This window comes from Camelus bactrianus, chromosome 18 (assembly GCF_048773025.1).
Source record: "Camelus bactrianus isolate YW-2024 breed Bactrian camel chromosome 18, ASM4877302v1, whole genome shotgun sequence".
Lineage (NCBI taxonomy): Eukaryota > Metazoa > Chordata > Mammalia > Artiodactyla > Camelidae > Camelus > Camelus bactrianus.
The window spans coordinates 19565892-19584218 of NC_133556.1; the positions used below are offsets into that span (position 1 = coordinate 19565892).

General features: G+C 34.3%; 1 protein-coding gene across 6 annotated transcripts in view; it reads right to left on the reverse strand.

Annotated features, from left to right (window-relative positions):
* Positions 1-18327, reverse strand: part of LOC105073770 (phospholipid-transporting ATPase ABCA3) — a 118858-nt gene that overhangs the window by 36065 nt on the left and 64466 nt on the right. For 5 of the 6 annotated variants that reach the window (XR_012500335.1, XM_074346227.1, XM_074346224.1 and 2 more), the window contains 7 exons: positions 17428-17680; positions 16998-17202; positions 13540-13762; positions 8399-8557; positions 5846-6024; positions 2500-2625; positions 2083-2277 (listed from right to left, as the gene is read on the reverse strand). Coding sequence is in view for 5 of the 6 variants with exons in the window: in XM_074346227.1 (XP_074202328.1) it covers positions 2083-2277; positions 2500-2625; positions 5846-6024; positions 8399-8557; positions 13540-13762; positions 16998-17202; positions 17428-17680 (1340 nt within the window). In the remaining variant the exon portion in view is untranslated. The remainder of the gene's footprint in view (positions 1-2082; positions 2278-2499; positions 2626-5845; positions 6025-8398; positions 8558-13539; positions 13763-16997; positions 17203-17427; positions 17681-18327) is intronic. The other variant, XM_074346226.1, reaches the window with a different exon arrangement.

Sequence of the window (18327 nt, forward strand, 5' to 3'; positions counted from 1 at the left end):
TCTCTTAACTTTTATAGTAGAATTAAAAGCAATTTGGCCACCACTGATGCAACAATTCTGTTTTTGTAATGAGTTTTATACTTTATTAAGCTTTTGTGTTGCTGTTTAGTGCCCTTTTATTTAACTTGAAGAACTCCCTTTAGCATTTCTTGTAAAATAGATCTAGTGGTGATAAACTACCTCAGTTCTGTTTGTCTGAGAAAATCTTTATCTCCTCTTCATTCTTGAAGTAAAGGTTTGCTGAAAGTTTTTGTCTTTCAGCACTTTGAATATATCATCCCACTAATTCTGGCCTACAAAGTCTCTGCTGAAAAAGCCACTGATAGTTTATGGGGGTTATCTTGTATATAACATGTCACTTTTCTCTTGCTGCTTTTAAAATTCACTCTGTCTTTAATTTTTTATAACTTGATGATAATGTATCTCAGTGTGGGTTTCTTTGGATTCATCTTGTTCTTTGTTTTTTTGGTCCTCCTAGATCTGGTATCTATGTCCTTCCCCATTTTTGTGTTTTTTTCATCCATTACTTCTTTGAATAAGCTTTCTTATCCTTTCTTTCTCTCTCCTTCTCTTCAGACTTATACAATGCACATATTTATCCACTTAACAGCGTCCGTAACTTCCTTATGCTATTGTCACTCTTCTTCATTCTTTTTTCTTTTTGCTGTTCTCATCAGATGATTTCCACTGACCTGTCTTTTGAGTTTGCTTATCCTGTATTCTGCTTGATCTAGTTCACTGTTGAACCCTTCTGTTGAATTTTTCAATTCAGTTATTAGGTTCTTCAAATCTATGATTTCTGTTTGGTACTTGTAAGTATTTTCTCTCCTTGTTAAAATTCTCGCTTTGTTCATGCACTGCTCTCATAAACTTGCTTAGCATAGTTATGATTGTTGTTTCGAATTCCCAGTCAGCTGAATCACTTATCTCTGTTTATTAAGGTCCTTTTCTAGAGATTTATCTTGCTTTTTTGTTTGGAACATATTTCACTGACTCTTTATTTTACCTGACTCCCTATATTGGTTTCTGTGCATTAGACCAAACAACCAACTCTCCTAGTCTAGGCAGACTGGACTCATGTGGAAGATAATATCACCAATCAACCTGGCCAAGGATTCTCAGATCCTCTTAAACCTTTGTGCTTGTCCAAATCATTGTCTGTGTTAGTGGCCTTAGGAGATTAAGGTGTAACAAGTCCTGTGAGGGCCTTAAAATCCCAGAGGACTACCAGTTGCCTTCCCCATCATCTCCCAGATGCAGGCTAATTTGAAGTCCAATATTTGGGAAGCAGCTAGGAATGCTGGGGCACTAAATATGCAGTCTATAGACCTTTCCAGCAAAACTGAGAGCTGGGTGTATTTGTCTTCTTGCTTTGTACTGAACCATGGGCAATAATCACTGGGAGTGCTTGTGCACTTGCTAAAACTGCCCTTTTGTTCTCTGCATTCTTGGGGAATTCATAAATGCCACATCTTGTCAGCCCTCAGAGCTAGATGATTTGGGAACCAGTCTCTCAGGTGGTAGGCCTAAAAGTTGAGGAGCTAGGTATGTGGTCTGAACTCTTTAATCCTCAGGAAGAAGCTGGGAGTTGGGGGTTCTATCCTGCTTGTAAGGCATAGTTTTGTGTGGGGATGGGGTGGGGGGCATTTATGATGCAGTTATTTCTCAGCTTATCCTATGCATTTTGATGTGCATATTTTCTCAGTTGTGTGATGTGTGAGAGTCTCCCAACTAATTTCGAGATTTATCTCAGAGGGAACTGATCCCTGTGTAACTGTTTATTTTTGTGCATCCATGGAAGGAGGGAAAGTCAGGATCCTCCTATGCTACCATGTTGCTCTCCAATGCTTCAAAGAAAACTAAAGACACTCTTGTCTTAAGTTCTCATGGTAAGGCTTCTCTAACTGCCTCACCATCTCTCCTCAAAAATTTCTCTCTCTCTCTCTAGAATCCACTGGCTGAGTCAACAGTTTCATATCAGTGCCTACCATGATTCATATTTATCATCTCCCACCACTTGCCTCTTACTTTCAACCACAAATCACCATGCTTCTCACATCTCAGAAAGTTATAGTGTCTTACCTTTAGGATATTTTTGGTGATGCTAAAGTGCTCAATGAACACATCCCCAGAGGTGGCAACCTCCTCTCCAGTCAAAATTTCAAAGGTAGTAGTTTTTCCAGCTCCGTTTAATCCAAGCAACCCAAAGCACTCCTCGTTTTGGATTGCAACAGAGATATTTCTCACAGCAAAAATGGCTGGCATTCCAAAATATATCTTTAAAAATACAGAAAACACAATATAGTAAAGAATAGTCATAGGTCACATAAAAAACACTTCAGACTACTATGGACTACCTCAGACAATTTCACAAGAACTCTTCTATTCTATTGGGAGAATACGCAGAGATCCCAAAGAACCACAGTGAGCCCTTGACACCCATGACCCACTCTTAAATAGAAGTGAAACCATCATAAGGTGGTCATTGAGTAGTGTTACCTTTGTGAGTTCCTTAATAAGCACTGTAGAATTCAGTGACTCCTGAGGGTGATTCAGGATTTTACTTCTCTCATTTTGTACATCTTCATCTTCAGATTCTCCAGATAATTCCATGGACACTTTATCCTATATTTTGAAAAGAAGACTCATACAGATGGATGCCCTTTAGACAGCTGGTTGGCTTCAGGGAGTGCTAAACTGGGAGATAATCTCAAAGTTGTCAAAAGAGGAGGTTTGAGTCAGTCCCAAATGACTTACTGCATATCACCTCAGTTCTCATGTATACATTTATTCCCTACTTCCAAAGTTTAAAAACTATACTCCTAGCTATGAACAAGTAGCATTTTCTTATCAAAATGGGCAACTTAACAAAGACTACAACTACAAAACTATCTATCATAACCAAAGTCATTTTTAATAATAATATATATTTCATAAGATATCAAAAGAGTTGAGAGTAGGGAAAGATTAACGCATTTCTGAGAAGAAGAATGGAGTCTAAGGACAGATTTACATAAGAAATGTCTAAGGTAAATTTAAATAAAATAAAAGCTCATCAGGAGACTTACAATGAGGAAGAAAAAAGAGGGGTAGGGCATCCCACATAGTAGAAAGAGCATGAAAGAATATAACTTGTATATCATTTTTTTAAACTTTAAACTTTTTATTTTGAAATAATTTTGATTAACAGAAGAGTCATAAAGACAGGACAGTTTCAGTATACATTTTAGCCTTCTCCTAATGACATAGTTATGATACATTGATCAAAACAGACAGATTAACACTGGTTCAATTCTATTAACTACAATCTTACTGAAGTTTACCTTTAATATCATTTTAATGTAAACTATTTAAGCATCACATCTGTACAGACAAGGACATAAATCATAAATCCATATCTTAATTATTTTTGGTATAACTAGCCCTGATAAAGAAAGCAGAAAATTATCCCCAACAGTAACTAGAATTCTGACTTATAATTCCATATATATTATCATTTCTTAGTTTTGCCTGTTTTAAACATTACATAAATGAAATTCTACTTCATATATTATTTTGTGTCTGGCTTCTTTGGGCCAATTTATATTTGTGAGATTATTCCATGCTGCTGCATGAGTTATAGGCTATTCCTTTTGTAAAATGTTTCTCTTGTAGGCAACATATAGATGGGTCTTTAAAAAAATCCAGTCATCCACTTTATGTCTTTTGATTGGAACATTTATTCTATTTACATTTAAAGTGATTATGGATAGGTATGTACTTATTGCCATTTTGTTTATTGTTTTCTGGGTTTTTGTAGTTCTCTTGATTTTTCTTGTTCTCTTGTTTTCTTTCCTTGTAATCTGGTGATTTTCTTTAATGTTACATTTATATTTCTTTCTCTTAATTTTTGTGTATCTATTACAGATTTTCAGTTTGTGCTTACCATGACGTTCATATACACAACCAATGTGTATAGCAGTCTGTTTTAAGCTGATGATCACTTAAGGACAAATGCATTTTAAAAGTACTACATTTTTACTCACCCCCTCACCTTTTATATTTTTGATATCACATTTTGCATCTTTTTATTTTGTTTTGCTTAATTATTTTAGATACAGATTAATTTACTACTTCTGTCTTTTAACATTCATACTAATGTTATAGCTGGTTGATCCACACTACCTTTACTGTATGTTTGCCTTTACCAGGGAGATTTTTTTCTTTTCTAATTTTATTGTGTCTAGTCACAGCCTTTTCTGTTTAAAGACATCCTTTTAATGTTTCTTGTAAGGCCAGTTTAGTGGTAATGAAATTCTTTAGCTTTTGCTTGTGTGGGAAATTCTCTCTCTCCTTAAATTCAGAATGAATCCTTGCCAGTAGAGTAGAGTAGAGTAGAGTAGAGTAGAGTAGAGTAGAGTAATGTAGAGTATTCTTTGTTGTTTTTTCCCTTTCAGTACTCTGAATATATTATGCCAGTCCGTTGTGGCCTTGAAGATTCTGCTGAAAAATCAGGTGACAGTCTTATGGTGGTTCCCTTGTATGTAACTAGTTTTTTTTTTTCTTGCTGCTTTTAAGATTCTCTCTTTATCTTTAATTTGTTATTTTAATTAAAATGTGTTTTGGTATGTGTCTCTTTGGGTTCATCTTGTTTGGGACTCTGTGATTTCTAGATTTGGATGTCTGTTTCCTTCTCCAGGTGAGGAAAGTTTCAGCCATTATTTCTTCAAATAAGGTTTCTGCCCCAAATTATCCTTTTGGGACCCCTATAATGCATATGCATATCTTAATGCTTTCTCAAGGGTCCCTTAAGCATCTTTAAATTTCTTTTTGTTGTTCCAATTGGGTGATTTCTACTACCCTGTCTTCTATTGGTCTGCCTTTATTACTATAGTTAAAAAAACACTTATGTATGGTAGCATAAGTCCACCATGTTGGTTCTTAAGATTTCCCTGGAGATTCTTGACACTGTGCATTTTCATGTAAATTTTAGAATCACTTTGCATTTCTGTGTAACCTTTAAGATTAGCTGATCATTCTACATACACACACACACACACAAATATCCACTAGAATTTTGATTGGGATTGCACTGAATCTTTAGATCAATTTGGGAAATATTGTCATCTTCCCATGATTGGGTTTTCTGAAGCAAGAACATTGTATATTCCTTCATTTATATGTTTTCTTTAATTTCTCAATAGTTTTGAAAAATAATTTTCCATGTAAAGGTCTTATACAATAACTTCTGTTAGGGTTATTCCTAGGTAGTTTTTGTTTTTATGCTACTTAAATAACATCATTTAAATGTTTTATGCTATTCAAATTACATTATTTTATATTTCACTTTTTGCTGCTGGCTTGTATATAGACATACAACTAATTTTTCTATACAAACTTTTCATTAACAGTAGAACAGAGACAAGAAATTTGTATTTTAAGAAACCATCCAGGAGATTATGACAAATGCCAAAATTTGAGAACAACTGCTGTAGAGAGTTACTATTAAGTATGCATTCTTCAGGCCAGGAGAATCAATATTAAACAAGAGTTTATTAGAACTATCCAGAGGCAAAATCAGAGTGAATGAGCAATTTTGGGAAGACATGGTTCTCTGATACAGAAGATACTCAAGGGAAAGCTTTCTATTGTTATCAAAGTATTTAAAAATACCATGTCCTGACTGGTAGAGGCCATAATGTTTAGAAACCACAAAATTCAAATTATGATGAGATCTCTGATTTACATGGATCCCAAATAACATGAATTGATTTATATTCCTGTATCTCAGTAATGAAGTTAGGCATGTATAGAGGTATGCTTTTAGTCTTAGAGACATCTCTAAGTCTCCTACCCAGCTACTCACCTTATTAAATTTCTTGTAGGTACGAAAGAAAATATAGCGAAGCACAAATGTTCTTACTCTCCATGAGGTGGTTTCCAAAAGGAAAATCAAGAAGAGGAAAAGAAATCCTGTGACCGCCATTGCAATTACAAATCTTCCAATTCCATCTTCTTCCAAACTATATACACTACGCTCAGCTGCTGATGACAAAAACAACACAAAAGACACAGGCTTACTTAAAAAAATAAACCCAGTGAGCAAACTCTAAGAAATCAACAAACAGAACCAAATGGAATGGTTATCAAATAAGCAAAAAAATTAATATATTTTAAGGTATATTTAATAAATTTGTATGTCATGAAAATATCTTCAAAATCTATTAAGAGAGGCAAAAAGCTTTCATTCTATGAGTTTTGTCTTGCTATAGTTCTAGGCATCCATTACCAAACATATATCAGATGGTCAGAACCATTGGGTGAATTTGGCCTCGTAATACTAATCAGAGTACTGGGTGGTAGCAGAGGCTCTCCTGGCCCCCAAATATTTTTTTCTCTGGAAGTATTTCATATAGTGTTTCTGAAACTGGAGCAGGAGCAGAAGAATCATCTGATGATGATTACACATAAAACACTTTTACCTGTAAGGGAACACTAACATTTAAACTAAGTTGTAATTACCCAAGAGCTGGTACTTTTCCAATCATTTATTAGAAAAATTTAATAGTTACAAGATTCTGAATTCATGATACGGAGAACAGTACGCTCATGGAGGAGGTGAAGATGAGCAAATTTCTTTTTTTTTTTTTTGCTTTTAAAAAACTTTGTATTAAAACATTATATACATATATAGAAATCTGCCTAAGTGTAAGACTAGTGAATTTTTACAAACTGAAAATATTTACATAACCAGCAATATTTTTCATTCAGTTTTAAAATTTAACTGCATTATATTCTTTTTCTTTCTTTCCTTTCTTTCCTTCTTTCTTTCCTTCTTTCTTTCCTTTCTTCCTTCCTTCCTTTCTTTCTTTCTTTCCTTCTTTCTTTCTTCTTTTCCTTCCTTCCTACCTTCCTTCAAGTGTATTACCGTATGTACCTTTTATAGTGATGACCCGAAGCATTACATTGTGCATACATAACTTACCACAGTCATGGTGTCTTCCTTTTACCTGTTTGAGTGAAGTGAAAAAACTTTTCCATGATTTGTACCTCTTTAACCCCCCCATTTATTACTGTCTTAAATATTCCCACTACATACATTAAGAATATTTTCAGACAATGTTATCATTTTTCTTTTAACCACCAAACTCAAGAAAACTCAGGAGGAGAAAGTATACAGTATTCACCCATATTCTTACTCTTCCCAGTGTTCTTTCTTCTTCAATCATTTAATTTATGTTTATAGAATCTATACAGCCTATTCTTTTAGGACTTCTACAGGTGACAAACTGCTGTAGATTTCCTTCATCTGAAAATGTCTTGATTTCCCCTTCATTCTTAGAAGATATTTCCTATGTATATAGAATTTTGAGTTGACAGGTTTTTTTATTTCAGCACTTAAAAATAATGTGCCACTTCCTCTGGTCTTCTTGGTTTCTGATTTTAAAAAAATCTTCTGTAAACTAGGGAATTGTTTTGTCCTTATGGATGAGGTGTCACTTTTCTAAAGCTGCTTTCAAGATGTTCTCATCTTTAGTTTTCAAAGCTTGATTATATCTTGGCATGGATTTATTTGGTTTTAACATATTTAGAATTTACTAAGTTTCTTGAATCTGTGGGTTTATATATTTTATGCTTATTTTTTATTAATTCTTTATAAAATTGAGATATAATTGACATATAGCATTAGTTTTAGGTATACAACATAATAACTTGATACTTGTGTATGCTGAGACATGATCACTACAATCTAGTTAACATCCATCACTATACGTAGTTATGTGTTTTTCTTGTAATGGGAACTTTTAATACTGTCTTATCAACTTTCAATTATATGATACAGTATGATTAACTATTGTTACCATGCTGTGAATCATTACATCCCAATGATTTTATTTTATGACTGGAAGTTTGTGCCTTTTGATTCCTTTCACCCATTTCACCCAAGCCACTCCCCAGTCATCAATCTGTTACCTATGAGTTCTTTTTTTTTTAAAGAGTCCACCTGTTAAGTGAGATAATATGGTATTGGTCTTTGTCTGACTTAATTCATTTAGCATAATGCTTTCAAGGTATATCCATGATGTTACAAATGGCAAGACTTCCTCCTGTTTAATGGCTGAATAATATTCCATCATATACATACCATATTTTCTTTATCCATTCACTCATAGAGATCACTTCTCATGAGAAATTGCACTATGCATATAAGCTTTGAATCTTAGCTCTAACTCATTTAAGTCATGTGACAGAGTAAGTTATTCAGGTTTGTGTAAGCTTTAGTTTCCTCAAGGTGAGGATAACAACACATAATGAGTTATTATGAAGATTCAAAATAATATAGGTAGAGCTATTCACATGCAATAAGTAATTGACTAGTAGTAATTCTGATGAGCCTTGGGGAGCCCCAGATACTCACCTTTACTACAATCTATAGAGTAAGGAATATTTTTATTTGAGGAACATATCTTCTTTCTCTCTTCCATATCATAATATTTGCTGATGCTCATCCCCAAATTATGTATGGGTAGCAACATCAATGAATTAAGCAGGGGGCTTCTAGAAGCAGCTTTCTTGTCTGTGATTAAAAAGATGATAACATTATCATGCTTTGTATTATATGAGCTGACCCTGGGAAATAAAAGTTCCCCAAGTTGATCAAACTATGAAAAAATTACAAATTCATAATATCTTCATAAAACTCTTGCTACTAAAATGTCTTGTAGTATAGTTTGTGCTGATAATTATGGAATTGGAAGATCTTTTGGGGAAAGTTGGTGTCCATATAATTTGTCTTCCTTTCACCTGGTGTGAATAGGAAACCCATACTGATTATTTTTCATATTTCTTATTCTGTGTGATCAATAAAGAAACAAAGACATAATAGGAAATTCAGCCTAGGAGTCAACAGTGGGAAAGAGCTAAGGAACGTTTTATCAGTTGAAAGTTGAGATTTCTCTAAATATTAAATTAATGTGTATAATAGTTCATGAATATACATGAGGGAATATAAAACATGATTATGGGTTAAGATATTAAGCCTTCAAGACTGAGTTCAGGTAATTGGGAATAAAAATAAAATATGTCTCAGCAAAAAATTATTTATCAGATACTGACAAAAGAGAGGTGACCAGCAAAGAATGATAGGGGACAAGTGAGGTTCCCTAGATATTAATTTTCTAAGTGATGAAGTCATACCAGTGTTCTTTCTTCTTCAATCATTATGCTAAGTGAAATAAGCAGACACAGAAAGACAAATATTGTATATTTCCACTTCTATGAGGTAGCAGAAAGAATAATTCTGGACATATAGTTGTTCAGATAACTTTTTTATTGTGCTAAAATATAAATATTATTATTATAACTACTTGTAAGTATACAATTCAGTGGCGACAAATGTATTCACAGTATAGTGTAATTATCACCACTATCTTTAGCCAAAACTTTTTCATTTTCCCCAAGAAAAACTCTGTGCCCACTAAATATGACTCTCCCTACTTTCCCGCCCCTAGGCCCTGGTAACCTTTACTCTACTTCTGTCTTTATGAATTCCTACTCTAGATACCTCATAGAAATGGAAATATACAGTATTTGTCTTTCTGTGTCTGCTTATTTCACTTAGCATAATGTCTTCCAGTTCCATCCATGATGTGGCATATATAAAAATTTTTATTCATTTCATAGCTGAATGAGTAACATTTCATTATATGGATATACTGTATTTGTTTACCTATTCACTTTTTGGTAGACACTTAGATTGCTTCCACCTTTTAGCTATTGTGAATAATGCTACTATGAACATTGGTGTATAAATATTTTTCTGGTCCTTGATTTAAAAATTTTTGGATATATACCTAGGAGTGAAATTTCTGAGTCATATGGTGGATCCATGTTTGACTTTTTGGAAAACTGCCAAACTCTTTTCCATGGTTGCAATACCATTTTCTTTTCCCACCAGCAATGTACAGGGTTTCTAATTTCTCCACATTCTTGGCAAAATATGTTATTTTACTTTTAAAAATAATAGCCATCATAGTGGGCATGACGTGATATCTCGTTGTTTTGATTTGCATTTTCCTAGTGACTAATGATGCTGAGCACCTTTTCATGTGCTTGTTGGCCATTTATACATCTTCTTCAGAAAAATGTTATGTTTAAATTCTTTGCACATTTTTTACTTGGAATAATTGTCTTTTTCTTGTTGAATCATGAATACACTGTACTTTTAGATACTAGACCTTTGTTAGGTATATGATTTTCAAATATTTCCGTCATTCGATTGATTTCTTCTTGCTTTGTTAATGTCCTTTGATATACAAAAGTTTTACATTTTGATGCTATCCAGTTTATACATCTTTTCTTTTGCTGCTTGTTCTTTCAGTGTCATGTCTAAGAATCCGTTGCCAAAATCAAGGTCATTAAGATTTACTGTTTTCTTCCAAAAGTTTTATGGTTTCAGCACTTATATTTAGGTCATTGGTACATGTTGAGTTAATTTTTGTATATGGTATGAGGTAGGATCCAGCTTTCACTCTTTTGGATGTGACTATTTAGTTTTCTCAGTGTCATTTGTTGAAAAAACTATCCTTTCTCCCAGTGAATGGTCTTGACACCTTTGTTGAAAAATCAACTTACCACATACGTAAACATTTAGTTAGGGCTCTCTATTCTATTTATTGTTTTATAGATGTGTCCTTATGCCAGTACCATACTGTTTTAATTATTGTAACTATGTAACTAAGTTTTGAAGTCAGAAAGTATGAGACCTCCAACTTTCTTTTTCTTTTTCTAGTTTTGGTCACTCTGTGCCAATTGCAATTCTGTGTGTTTGAGGATTGGCTTTTCCATTTCTGTAAAAATACATGTTGGAATTTTATGGAGATTACGTTGAATCTGTAGACTGCTTTAGGTAGTATTATCTGAACATTGTTAAGTCTTCTAATCCATGAACACAGATGTCTTTCCATGTATTTAGGTTCTGTTTAATTTCTTCCAGCAGCGTTTTGCAGTTTTTAGCACAAGTCTTTGATCTCCTTGGTTGGAATTTTTCCTAAATATTTCATTATTTTATATGCTTTATAAATGGAGTTTCTTTTCTTAAAATTCATTCTCAAATTGTTTATTGCTGGTATACAGAAACACAACTGATTTTTGTGTGTTAATCCTGTAACCTGAAATTTTGCTAATTTTTTCATTAACTACAGTAACCTTCTTTAGGATTCTTTGGGGTTTAGAATTCTTGATTGACAGGTTTTAAATTTTTTTTACTGTCTTCTGGTCTTCATGGTTTTTAATGTGATATCCACTATTAATTTTATCAAGAAATTTTAGTGCTTGGTTAGTTGATTCTGTCTTGATGTTTACAAGATCTTCCTTTTGGATTTTTACAGTTTTATTACAACATGTCTGCATGAGGATCTCTGAATTCATCCTTCACTGAGCTTCTTGGATTTGTAGATTCACATCTTTCATCAAAGCTGGGACTATTATTTCTTGAAATATTCTTTATTCCTTCTTTTCTCTCTCTGATCCTTTTGGGACTCTATAATGTGTGTACTGGTCTGTTTGATGGTGTCCCACGGGCCCCTTAAGCTATGTTCACTTTTCTTCACTACTTTTTCTGTCTGCTCCTCAGAATCAATACTATCAATTATCCTGTACCTAAATTCACTTCTGCACACTTAAATCTATTTTGAATCCCTCCAGTGAATTTTTTCATTTCAGCTATTGTACTTTTAATTTCTGTTTAGTTATTTTAAAAAACTTTTATCTCTTTATTGTTCATCTCTATTCTGTGGGACATTATTCTTGTGGTAACCTTTAGGTTGTTTTTGTGTGTGCACATTATTTTCCTTAGGCCTTCAAGTATATTCAAGACAGAAGTTTTAAAGTCTTTGGGCTTTCTGAGGGACAGTTTATGTTAATTTTGATTCTTTGAATGGGCAATATTTTTCTGTTTCTTTGTATACCTTGGGAACTTTTTTGAAAATTGGATATTGGAATATTATAATATGCTAACTCTGGAAAACAGGTTCTCCACCTTCTCTAGGGTTTTCTGTTATTTGCTAACATTTTTATTGTTAGAGGCTGTAGTACTCAGTGTGTCTAATAACTTTCTCAAATACTTTTGCTGAGATTTTATTCCTTGACATGAGTGGTCTCTGTTCCTAGGTTTGTTTGACATGGATTTCTTTGAATGTCTAAATGTACAACAAAACAAAACAAAACTCTACCAATGCTTGAAGACAACCCTGTGTTGTAACCCTCTTTCAATACTTAGCCAGACTTGCAATGAGCCTAGGAATCAGCCCAAAGTGAAAGCTTATGGTCTTCACAGGTGCTTCCTGAGCAATCAAGAATGTGTGTGGCTGTCTAAAATGGGTGATTTTGAATGCCCTAATTTCCCAAAGTAATTTTCTGTGGATGTATGTCTCTTGCCTTAGGCAGTCTCATGCATAAATTGTCATATTTTTCCTCGGGCATCTGATAATTGTTTATTGACCTTACATTTTTTAGCAATGCTTATTACTTTTAATGCCTGCTGAGTTCTGAGTTAGGTGAAACAGAGATGAGTGCCTCATATCATTTCTTCAGGTAACTCCCAGGTAGAAGAGAACAGATCTATACCCAAATTTGTGAAGATCTGCTCAGCTCCCTAGGAAAATAGGGATAAAGGTCCCACAATGGGAACCATGACTGTATCTTCAAGACTGCTGCCATGATAAAGACAAGGTCAGGGAAATGTGAGTAAAAACACTACAAATCTTTCCCACTGTTTTAAGTTCTTCTTCTTGATTCAGCATTTCCTTGGTTGTAAAACCTTGACCATTTTCCAGAGTTCTGATGGAGCTCGTTATGAAAGTGTCTTTTTTTTTTTTTTAATGTTTCTGTGGAGGGCTGGTTGCTTGGAGCTGCCTACTCGGCTGTTTTGCTGAGGTCACTCCCTATATTGTTTTTATTCTTTTTTGTTACTACATGTTTTGTAGTCTACTTCAGAGATCAATTATTTCCCATCTATTTTAATATTCTCTCTTGAATAGGTGTGCAAGAGTATTATAATAGGTCTTCAGCTGACTCAGGGAATTCTTTCATGGGAGGGCAAGGCCTAAGGTCAGTAAATGGGTTGGAAACCTATTCTTCTCAGTCTCTGCAAGACCAAGGGTAACTGGATTACTTAAAACAGATTAATGTTTGTAGAGTGATTTAATAAAAGAGTGGCAGCAGTCTGTCTTCTAAGAAACTCCTATTTCTGATCATTGCCAGTCCAGTCAATCTCTCCTGAATCTCAAAATAAAAAGATAAGTATTCTGCAAATCCTGCATCAAAAGGCCTAAAGGAAGGGGATTGGGTTAGTGAAAATATTAGTGTCATAATTTGTTTTGCATTGTACACAACATAATTCCTATAATATTAGTGACATTACAATAAAAGGTTAACTTATCACTAGCATATTTTTTTCCCAGAAACTCAGAACCAAACAAGTTTGTGATGTTCTTATCTTCAAGCCAATTCCTCTTTAATCATTCCCCTGGAAAGAGGGAAATCGTGTTAAGTCCTTACCTTTTCTTTCACTTAGTAAGAGATCTGCAATTACACCAAAAATCCCAGCACAATAGTTAAATATGACGAGCTTGATGTAGGCACTGGTATGACTAGCAAACAGGAAACTTATCAGGTACATGAAGGGAATGACAGACCAACCAAACAGCATGAGGATGAAGAATGTGTCCAGAAAGTGGTAATCTTTGACCAATAATTCCAATCCACACCACATGAACACCACCTGAGACACAGAACAGAGAAGTCAAGTCAAAGTGGAGAAAACGGAAATATCTGAGAACACAAGTCTAAAAACTTGAAGAAAATCTTTCTTTGTTAGAACACAGAACTATTTATTGATCAGATAATTTTGTAAGTATGACTGCGAGGTACTTCCACTTTTTCCTTATCAGTGAGCAGGACCTCTACTTGCCTTTCTCCTTGTTTTAATCTACTTGAAACTTGTTTTTGTCTACTTGGAACAGTTTCATTTTGTTCTTCTTGAACAATATCAAAGGATCGTCTGTCTTCCTCTTCGCCCAACCCCAAATAAACCCACTCTCAATATTTCCAGAAATTGTATCACCTAGTAGGAAAACTTTTGTGTCAAGGTTTTCATTCTGGAAGCTGGAAGCAGTGATAATAAGGGACCTACTTTTCACAGCTCTCTATTTTTAGATTCTGCCTCTTGGCTCTACTTTGTTTTCCTACTCCTCCTCTCCCTATCTCAGACACTCAGGTGAGAAGCACACAGGGAAGCCCAAAGCTACAGGGGATCTAAGTAAGGAAATAGAGAACCCATAGCACTGTTAAGGAAAATAAGTTTCCAGAGATTTACATTGTGTAAGTTTATTAATTGTAGTTTCTCCAAATATTCCAGAGTTATCTATTGTGAACTATTAAATGCTTATGTAGCACCATCCTTGAGAAGTGGACAGTAGGGTTAAGCAGAAAATAGCTACTATTCTCTATCACTATTTGGATATTATAGGCATGGCTGATTTGTTTCTGTCACAGCAGACTTTCAATTTCAAGAGAAATGGAATGAATTCAATCACTTAACCCATGTTGTAACATGTATGATAATTTTATTACTTTTTAAGATTGAATAATATATTATTATATGTGTACATCACATTTATTTATCTATTTATCCATCAATGAACATTTGGGTTGGTTCCACCAGTTGGCTATTGTGAATATTATTGCTAAAAACATGAATGTACAAATATTTGTTCAAATTCTTGCTTTCAATTCTTTTGGGATCCTACTGTTAGTGGAAATGCTAAATCATACGGCAATTCTATGTTTAATTTTTTGAGGAAGTGCCGTACATTTTCCCACAGCAGCTGCATCATTTTATATTCCCACAATCAATGCACAGAGTTCCAGTTTCACCACATCCTTCCAACACTTGTCATTTTCTCTTTTTGATAGAAGCCATCTGAATAGGCATGAAGAGGTATCTCATTATGGTTTTGATTCACTTTTCCCTAATGATTACTGATGTCAAGCATCTTTTCATGCACTTATTGGGCTTCTTTGGAGAAATGTCTACTCAAGCTCTTGGCCCATTTTTGAATTGGGTATGTTGTTAATTTTTAGGAATTTCTTATATTTTCTGGATATTAATTCCTTGTCAAGCCTATAATTTCAAATATTTTCTCCCATTTTGTGGATTGCCTTTTCACTGTTGACAGTGCTCTTTGATTTATATGTCTTTTTTCAATTTTCAAAAAATCCGATTTATCTTTTTATTTCTCCTGCTTGTGCTCTTGCTGCCACATCCAAGAAACCATTGTAGCATCATGATTCGGTATTTTTGCAGATTACACTCCATCACAGGGTATTACAAGATAATGGCTATAATTCCCCGAGCTATACAGTATATCCTTGTTGCTTATCTCTGTTATGTATAGTAGTTTCTATCTGTTAATCCCATACCCCTAATTTGTCCCTCTCCCCTTACCTCCCCACCCTGGTACAAGTTTATTTTCTTATCAAGTACACACAAAATATTTACCAAATTGACCACATGCTAGATCATAAAATATGGCTCAACATATTTCAAATGGATAAAATAATTCATATAATCTCAGAGAAAAGTGACACCAAGATATGAATACAGTTTCAAACTGCTTAGAATCAAATCATACATTTCTAGAAAACCTCACAGTTTGAAGATATTTTAGAAATTAGAAAATATTTGGAAACTAGTGATTTATCAAACAATATATCAAACCTGCGGCATGCAGCTAAAGCAACTAGATAGTTTTTAAAAAAATAAATAAAAGTTTAAGATTTTCACAATATATGCATAGAATGGTAGGGGGTGTTTGGTAGAGAATGGAGGAGGAAGATCATGGAGCATGAGGCAATACCTGCATTTAGCTCCCCCAGTTAGTTCCTGCGATGACAGAAAAGATCAGTGGCCGTCACAAAGTTAGCAGTTTGTCCTTACCTTTCTGAGTGGCTGTCTGGGAAGCCAAGAGAGGAAAGCAGCACTGAACTCCTTGGCTGCAGTAGTGCATATGGCAACAGAAAGAATATTACATTTCCCTCTCTACCCTGGAGCTCTCCATACTATTTTCATTGTCTAATCCTTTTTATCTTTCTAGGTTGTGTAGGATCCTAGCTCTTCCTCAGAACAATACTCCAACTCTACAGCCCTATGGACAATGATCCTAAGTCCTTTAATAGACAAGGGAGCCAGTGAAACTGGCCTCCAAGCCCTACATCTCATTTAAGAGAAACAAATAGGTGTGCTTTAACTTTATAGCAGTGTCTCACTGCCCTTCCCATAGGATAGAAGTGTATATAAAAAAGGAGGGGAAAGTAACAAGCATATAAAAAGGATATAAAAAAGGAGGGGAAAGTAACAAGCATAAACAGACCACAAATTATCCTGATGTTGCTTTCAATAATAAGCGTTTCAATAACTTTTCACTAATGATTCAACATTCAAATGCTCAAAAACTCACACAAACACAAAATTTGAATGGTTCATGATATAAAGTTTTAAAATCTCTTGAGGGAAACTGCAAAAGCTGACCAAGGGACTGTCTTATATAACAAGGAATCTCAACAGATGACAAGATGGGAAAGCACCAGGAGCAGGAGAAAAATATTTGTAAAGTATTTGTCTTTGTTTAATATGGGACTGGTCTTCTAGTACGACTGGTCGTATCCTTCTATATTCATTGCAGCTTTGTGGCATGTTCATATTGAAGAGCAAGAATATCAGAAGCCAGCTCAAGAGACACATTCTTGTTTCAGCAACAAGAGCATTTTATTATTTTTTTTAAGTATATAGAAAATTTTCACTATGGGACACATTCCACAATGTATTTTCTGACATAATGAGCCAAGGAATTTTTATCTTTCTTGAGAAATTTAAATTTAAGTTAATATTAGCCAAGTAGAAATTTCCTGGGGTTTATTAGTGAATGAGCTCTTAAAATCCTTTGTCTAATACTCACCATTAGTAAGCAGCAGGAAATGAAGAAGATGAAGAAGTCCCATGCCAGAGCAGAGAGCCAGAAGTTAATGGCATAAACCCCACTCAAAAACTGTATGTGCTTTGCCCTAGTGACTCTCTCAGTCACTGTCAGGAGACAAAAGCCACTGACGAAAATACTCATTCCAAAAAACAAATTTAAAGCTATAGACATTCCTGACAATCCTCTACAAAAGAATGAACAAAGAGAACACACTGGTAAAACAACAAAGTAGGAAATACTAATTTTCTAACAATAGCTTTTAATTATTATTTATTTATTATAAATTAAATTTATTATTATTAGCTAGTTTATTATTTTATTAACTTTTAAAATGAACTTTTAATTAAGAACATGGTCAGATAGGGAATAGGGGATCTATTTAAAGCTTAAAATAAAAGTGCATACATACCCTCTAGTAGATTTACCAGTAGTAATACGTGTAGGCTGAGGTTTGTTGATGATTGTAATGGAAGCATCAGGGCCAGAAAGTGACTTAAAAATAACATTATCTAATACTGCTAGAGATAATGATGATGAATGGTATGCCTCATCGTTGAACCAAAAGGTAATTGTCTTTTGGTCTCCATTAACCTCAATGGAAAATGCAATAATGCATGAGTAAATGCATTCTTGACTATTCACCAAATACTCCTCCAGATCACCTGGAATAAGAAAACAATACTGGTCCCGGGCTCAGCATGCAATAGAGATCACTTACTATGTATTTTAGAAAGAGAGAACTCAGTAATTCTACTTGCCTGATACTTTTTCTGTTTCTAATATCTCACAACAGTTCCGACGCACTTTGACCATTCAATTCAAGAACTTCATTCATCAAAAAGTCTACAAATAATAAATGCTAAAGAGGGTGTAGGAAAAAGGGTACCCTCCTATACTGTTGGTGGGAATGTAAATTTATGCAGCTGCGATGGAAAACAGTACGGAAAGTCCTTAAAAAACTAAAACCAGACTTAGCATATGATCCAGCAATCCCACTCCTGGGCATATATCAAGAAAAGACAAAAGCTCTTATTCAAAAAGATACTTGCACCCCAGTATTCATAGCAGCACTATTTATAGTAGCCAAGACATGGAAGTAACTTAAGTGTCCATACAAAGAACTCATACTTATCCCTCTAAAACTCTTCCAAAAGACTGAAGAAGGGGAATATTCTCAAATTCATTCTATGAAGCCACCATCACCCTGATATAAAAATCAAAGACACTAAAAAAATATTACAGGCCAGTATTGTTGATGAACATAGATTCAAAAATCCTCAACAAAATATTAGCAAACAGAATCCAACAA